The 7,145-nt window shown below is 34.7% G+C and overlaps 1 protein-coding gene across 1 annotated transcript in view; it reads left to right on the top strand.

Moving 5' to 3' along the window:
• Nucleotides 1-981: 981 nt before the first annotated feature.
• Nucleotides 982-7,145, top strand: part of LOC129738147 (optomotor-blind protein) — a 310,401-nt gene continuing 304,237 nt past the window's right edge. The window contains exons 1-2 of the mRNA XM_055729331.1: nt 982-1,035; nt 1,607-1,811. Coding sequence (XP_055585306.1) covers nt 982-1,035; nt 1,607-1,811 — 259 coding nt within the window. The remainder of the gene's footprint in view (nt 1,036-1,606; nt 1,812-7,145) is intronic.

Genomic DNA, 7,145 nt, shown 5'->3' with positions numbered 1-7,145 from the left:
CTTAATTTGTAGGTTTTGTGCAATGATATAATATGAAATTTTGATGCATACAAGCTTTCGTGCAATTTTTAACATTTTTCAGTTTTTTTAAAATTATTTTTTATTATCCTCCCGATGTGCCAACTCCAAGTGACGGCTTCCATGTTGATTGTTTACAAAGTACAGTCTATTTGCGGACTGGCAAAAATACATACGGGAAGCTGACAAAATTCCCGACATGTGGGCGCCAAGAACTTCCAAATCCGTCCAGGAGCGCCAGAATATGAGCAAAAGTTTGTTCCAATTCTAAAGGAAGCAAGCTTCAACCACCTTAAACTTCATCTACACGTCCTTAACTTCTTGGTGCTCGTGAATCAATTTATATGATAATCTACCTGAAATTGTACCAGTTGTGTCGAGTTATATGTAGCCCCCCTTTCATAAAAAGTGAAATTCTTGAAACTTTTATGCCAACCTTCTCTGATCCGAAAAACCATCGGATACCAAATTTCACTTCATGCCGACTGTCCGTTTATATATGGTTGTGTCACAAAGGAAACGCCTTCATTTTTTAAAATAAGATTTCTATTGCATAATCGCATTTTAATTCTCCTTTTAAAAAAGTGGAACATATTTTTAAAAAAATTCCACGAAAGAAATAACTATTGAACTAATCTTCTTTTCCGCTACGTTGTGTTTATAATACGAAAAAGTACCATAAATATCCAGTTTGAAGTGGATCGAGCCGGATTCGCAATGACAAAGTTTTGTGCACAAAGCCCCCGAAAAAAGTGATGTCAACACGAGTAAAGTGCTAATCAAGTGATAATTTCACACTTTGGATGACCAGTTTCTACTGTTTACGGCAGCCAAAGGTTGGAAGTCAGAAGACCAACTTAATTGCTGTATGAGATGAACAAATTGTGTAGTTTATTGTTCAAGTAAATTTTAAAAGAATTTGCTGTTCTTTGTATTGACCTAGCTGGGAGCTTCAGAGATGTGATGTATGCTCACAGCTTGGAAGTGAAACACAATCCATGGCTGATGTTTATCCAAGTGATTACGGTTGTGTATTATTTTTCCTGCAGGTTCCAGTGCCGTGATGTGATCCGATAAAAATTCGTTCTGTCAGAGTTGTTATTATCCCGCTTCCTCCCGCACACGGGCTACGCTTCGCAGTTGAAGAAAAGATTTATTGAAAAAATAATCACTAATCCCCTCATTTCAACGAGAAAGAGTTAAGCGGCTTGTCTGGGAAGTGCAAAACGTATCCAACGAATCCGAGTGAGTGAGAATTAAAAAAAAAAAAGGGAAAAATGTTTTCATCGATGAGTGCTTATAATAAATCATAAATCAGTGATTGTCCAGTTCCTACTTAGTATCAACGACCTGCTGTTCAGGAGTGTCCTTCAGTCCAGCAGAAGACCATTCAGCTCAGCAACGCATTTAAATTTGATGTAAATTTCCTGGAAAAAAAATCGTGTGTAACTTCCCCATTGGACGTGAAATTCAACGCTTCAAAAAGTAATCCACATCCTCGAAGATTAAGGGGTGCCGTTTAATCACCCCCAAACACACCCCTTCCAATCAATCCCGTTTTGTGAGCACACCCCGAACTAGTTAGTAGTCATCGGGGAGTGTCTTCCTCGAAGGAGGAGTTGGAGCTTTGGCGCAGCATCTGGAGACCGCTTCCAGCCTCAAGCTGGAAGAATATTTCGGCTACAATGTCGTCAGCAATTCTTCGACCATTATTGACGGCAGCAGCAGCATCAGCAGCATCAGCAGCACTACAACATTCAAGCCGAGGACCGTTCTGTTGGCAGCTAAATCAGGTATCCGTCATTTCTAGTGATGTTTTTTTATTGATTTGCATAGCATTTCGTCTTAACTTTTTTTCTGGAAATGTGAAAAAATCATCAAAAAATTAAGTATTGACCGATGGGAAAGCGTTTCTTGAACCACTCATCTGTTCCGGGAGTCCACTGCGCATTCTTATCTCTCGATGCCATTTGTTTCAACAAATGTGACAGCTGACAACTAATGACTGTTCACAACAAACTTCATCGTTGGCCAGAAGTGTAAAGCATTTCTTATTTTTCTGAACGAATCATTCTGAAAAAGAAAGAAAGGGATCATAACAACACTACTGACTAACACAATAACTCAGAGCTGCTATACGTGACACGTAACATTGATTTGCATTTCCTCAATAATTGTTTTGTTTTGGTTCTGTGTCTGTTTTGCTAAAAATCTTGTTCAGTTGATTTGTTATGAGTTAGTTCTACCCATCACAATTGATCAATGTGTTATCAGTGCGTATCAGCTCAAGGTAGCAATGAAGTTATAGTAAATTTGTAAGTTGATATGTTATTGAAATTGTTGTCTCGGAAAGTTCTAGATGCTAGTAAAGCTCTTTACGTCTGTAGTTTTTAAACAGCGAAATCACTAACAAACCATTTTTTACAGCACAGGATACTTATTCTTGTTCAAATATGTTATAAACAAACTCCAAAATCTTCTAGACGAAAATAGTGACATTTTTCCTTTTATTAGCTATCACAGCACATTTCACGGTGTTTCATTTGTAAAGATCTTGGCAAAAACCTTATGTTGACAACGCAAACAGGTGTTGTAGATGTAAAAAAGAACACGATGCTTTTCAAAATCATGGAATAGCTTTACAAATCCCGACATTAAATCCGAAATCAACTCAGTAGCGTATTTATCATTTTGGCTATGTCTGGCTTTTGTTTCAAGATGGTTGAATCAATGTATGTGTTGAATAGTTCCCAAGCATTTTCTTGTTCAAAGAAGCAACAGTTAACTGTATCCCAAATTAAAAATAATTATTTGATTAAAATTTCAAAAAGTGAAAATTCGAAAAACATTCTTTGGAGATGGAAGAATCGACATAAGATTCTAGTTATGGCGGAACGGCAACCCCCGGCAAACAACAACCGGCTAAAATGTCCGGGAGTAAGCGTCTTTGCGTGTGTATGTTAACCGGCAATAGAAAACAGTTTCTTGTTATCTTTTTAAGTTGATATATTTCGGTGATTGTCGAATCAAATAATAACAATTATTTAACGTTTCGGTCTACTGGATGATTTCAGCCATCTTCAGAAAAAAAATTAAAATTACTCAAATTAAGTAAGACAGCCGTAACGGAAGCACGCGGCGACACAATTTTTTTCTGAAGATGGCTGAAATCATCCAGTAGGCCGAAACGTTAAAGAATTGTTATTATTTGATTTGATAATCACTGAAAAATATCAACTTAAAAAGATAACATCAACTGGCGGTGCACTGGTTAAGTTATCGGACTGGTCAGTCGAAATAACAATGTTGCGTTGGGTTCGATTCTCCCGTTTTTTTTGGAATAAATTATTTAATACAAGGAAATTCCCAAAAATTATTTTCCTGTTTCGCTTGAATGTAGTGGTCATGCATAATTTTGCTTCCGAGCTCGAGTCTTTAAGCCAGTAGTGCTTTTCCAATCATATCATCTTTGGTGCAGAACACTTTTCAACACATTTTAACGTAGAGTTAGTTCCGAGCGGCATTGCAATTTTAATAACCTCTTTTTGGGTTTAGTAAGTACGAATAGAGTACGTTTCATGCATTTATCTGGTACAAAACAAGTCAAAAAACCCCACCATATATGTTGCTGAGTAGGGGAGTAAGGACATAATAGCATAAGGAGGATGCTCATTTAACCATAGAAACAGCAATTATTTGTAAATGACATCATTGTGTCGTGCTCAGAAACTAAAAAAAGTCTATATCCCAACTGAATGCAACTTGAAAAAGTAGATTAAAACGTTTCAGAATTTTGAATCATTTTGCCGAAAGCTGAAAATCAGTTACTGTAGGGGCATAATGGCGGATTTTTTTTTCATTTACACAAAAAAATCGCCTCGACCAGGAATCGAACTCGAGTCTTCTGATTACCTGTCCGATACCTTACCAATAAGCTAGGGTTGCCATCCGTCCCGCAAAAGCGGGACATATCCCACTTTTTTGTTGAATGTTCCGCCTTCCCGCTTTTTCCTTAAAATGTCCCCCTTTTTTTTCAAGGAAAACTTTTAATAAATTCACAGACTAACACTGTAAAAAATCAAACTTTCTCGTTTTTATGATCAAGTCTTTTTTCTCAAAATAAGCAACACAACACAAAAAAAAATCGAATAGGTCATTTTTCTCAAAATAAACATGAAATTTTCAGAGTTTACATAAGGCAATACTAAAAAGCTTTGAAGTTACAATAAGATTCGGATCAATTAATCGTTCTTGGAGCACGTTCAACCAGTGAAATAACTTTAGTTAATATGATGAAAATATTGCTTAAGTTGTTTCTAAATGATTATAAAACTAAATTTTTTTGACAGAATCTAAGTTCAATTGCCTTTTACACACCATCAGTATACAACGATGGAAATTGTCTTGAGTTTTAAATTTTTGAAACAAATTTGAAATATATTTGTTAATGCACAAAGATTTTTACACGATATTAAATTCGCCGTTTACATGTAGGACTTGAAATACTTCTCTCAAATAACGTGTTTATCAAGGTTGCCGAAATCACAGGTAAATCTATAATTTCAAAGAATTTTAAGCAAATTTTCATCACAGAATCTTTGTCACAGAACACAGAGTTTATTCACAGAGTTATTCACAAATTCCACAAAATTTCAAAATTGAACACATTTTTTTAAAAAATTTTTTTACGTTGTTATACTTTTTGAGTTTTTAAGTATGAATTGGAAAATATGATAAGATAAGTAATATTCTTTGATTTTTCTATAGTAAAAAAGACGCAAATTGACATGACTTTTTAATGAAATTATTGAAAAAAGCGTCACTGAAAACCACCTCAGAATTTTTGGATAAAATCTTAGAACGTAAGAATTTTCATCGTCAAAGCACAGAATTTTTTTGAAAACATTGGTGTTAATTTGTGAGAACCGTGTAAAATAGTCGCGTTTATGGAAAAAAAACTGTATAAATAGAAGTCATGTAAGAAAACCTGAGCAAAATCAATCCGTGTTTAAAAAATCCTAGTGTACTTACTTTAAATAACCTTGGCTGATGGTATACGTAAGGCAATACAATTAAACTTTTTTTAAGAGTTTCTTAAAAGTCCCGCTTTTTTCTGCTGTGTCCCGCTTTCTTGTCGTGAAAAGTCCCGCTTTTTTTCTGAAAATATCTGGCAAGCCTACAATAGGCTAAATCGGCTAAAGTTTATTTTCCGGTGCTCAAAAATTATATTATTTTTGTCATTTGAGAACTTAGTTGATTTATTAAAAATATTTCCGTAGAGACGATAAGGAGATTTCTTTTTTGCTGGAAAATTAATACTATAGGAACTACAAAACGGTTCCCTATGAAAATTCATTTGAGAAAATATGTATATACTTGGAAAAGAAGGGTGCTCAGTTCGCCCTGGGTGCTCGTTATACCCTTATCCCGCGTATTTTGACCAATGACTTTCCTCGTGTAGTATTTCTGACAACGACTTTTTAGTAACAATGCGTTAAATATTCATGTCTAGAGTTATATATTGCGAGGATACTAATTGTTCAATGGCATATAGCATGTTTTATGTGAAATTTTCAGTTTTATGAATAAAATACTGAAACATGGTTGAAAAAACTGAACGAACTAGAAAAGGAAAACGCTTGAAATATCCATTACATTGATAAGCGTGTAATAGCTGGCCCGATAAACTTCGTTCGATCACAAATTTAATTAAAAAGAAAAACTTTAATATAGAGCATCCACGATCACGCCGTTTTTAGGAATGGCTGATTTATTCAAAACTGTCGTCGGTTTCTTTATTAAGCATCAACACCGATATTCGGCATTTTATATCTCAGAATCCAATCAATCAAATTCTCCAAATTAAGTCGTTTTTAGTTACCGAAAGTGCTGTTTTTAATTTCGTGAATTATAGTTTAATGATTAAATTATTAACATTTTAATTACGCTTCTGTATGTAGCACATTAGTGGAGCGCGAAAAACAGATTTGGTTCACAATATGTTAATAGAGCTGTTTTTTTACATTTCTCACTCATACTTTCTGAGCTTGTATAGATGAGACAAGGAAAAATAATCTCAAAACTAACAGAACAAAAAAACGGGTAACCGGCTGACAAACACGGTCCTTTTTGAGTTTGTATTTTTCAAAATAGAATAGTGTTAGTGAAACACTCAGCATTGTGTCATAGGGGCAATTTTGGCAAAAGTTCCGCAAATGAATCGTTTTTTATGCCAAAACATCTTCGAGTTCCAAATTTGATGAAAATAACTGGAAAATTGTTTGAGTTGTGTGGTATTTATATGAGAGCCCTCCGTTTGAAAGGCCAAGAGTGAATATCTTAGAATCCTTTGGATTTCTTTGCTCAAATACTCTTACCACAAGACCTAATGGTAATAATAATCTAGACCAGGGGTGAGCAACCTTTTGGAGCAACGGGCCACTTTAAATATGAAATTCTTTCGGCGGGCCGCATTAAATAAAATCAATTTAATAATATTTTGCAGAATTTAACGTATTTTTTAGTTTCATCACTAAAACTGGACCGATTTTCAATAATTTGAATTTTTCTAAAAATTTGAAATGTTTAGCGAAGATTTTATTTACATTTACATCATTTGCTTCCCTTTCATTTTTTGATAAAACGGGTGACGCCCTCTGACACCAGATACCCGCTCAGTTTAGCAACACAAATTTTGGAGTTTTCCCTCTTTTCTTCCTCGCTCCGAAAATTTTTTGGGGCTGGCTAGTAAAACTGTCAAAATTAGCGTGGCGACGAACTTGTTTAAAACGAAAACTTTCGAAAGTCTTTCGAAGGTTCGTAAAAAGATTTGAACCGTTTTCTGAAAATAAAACCCCTTTTTTGTTCGAACCGATGCGATGGTATTTTTCGTCATTACTTCCATTGAAAAGTTTCATGGAGCTTAACCATAGCGATTTTTTTCTGTACCCATTTTCGAAAAAGTTTTCTTAACAATTTATTTAATTTTTTTTTTCGTAAAGCATCCTTTTTCCTATCAACGGGTTTTTTTTTAATAATTTGAAGTTTCGTATGAAATTATTGCATATGCATTGCATTGCATATGCATTGAGATGGTGAGCATGGTTTCAAATTCATGAAAAATTCAT

This window comes from Uranotaenia lowii, chromosome 1 (genome assembly GCF_029784155.1).
Source record: "Uranotaenia lowii strain MFRU-FL chromosome 1, ASM2978415v1, whole genome shotgun sequence".
NCBI lineage: Eukaryota > Metazoa > Arthropoda > Insecta > Diptera > Culicidae > Uranotaenia > Uranotaenia lowii.
The sequence above is the reverse complement of the archived record's forward strand: the minus strand, read 5'-3'. Positions and strand labels throughout refer to the sequence as shown.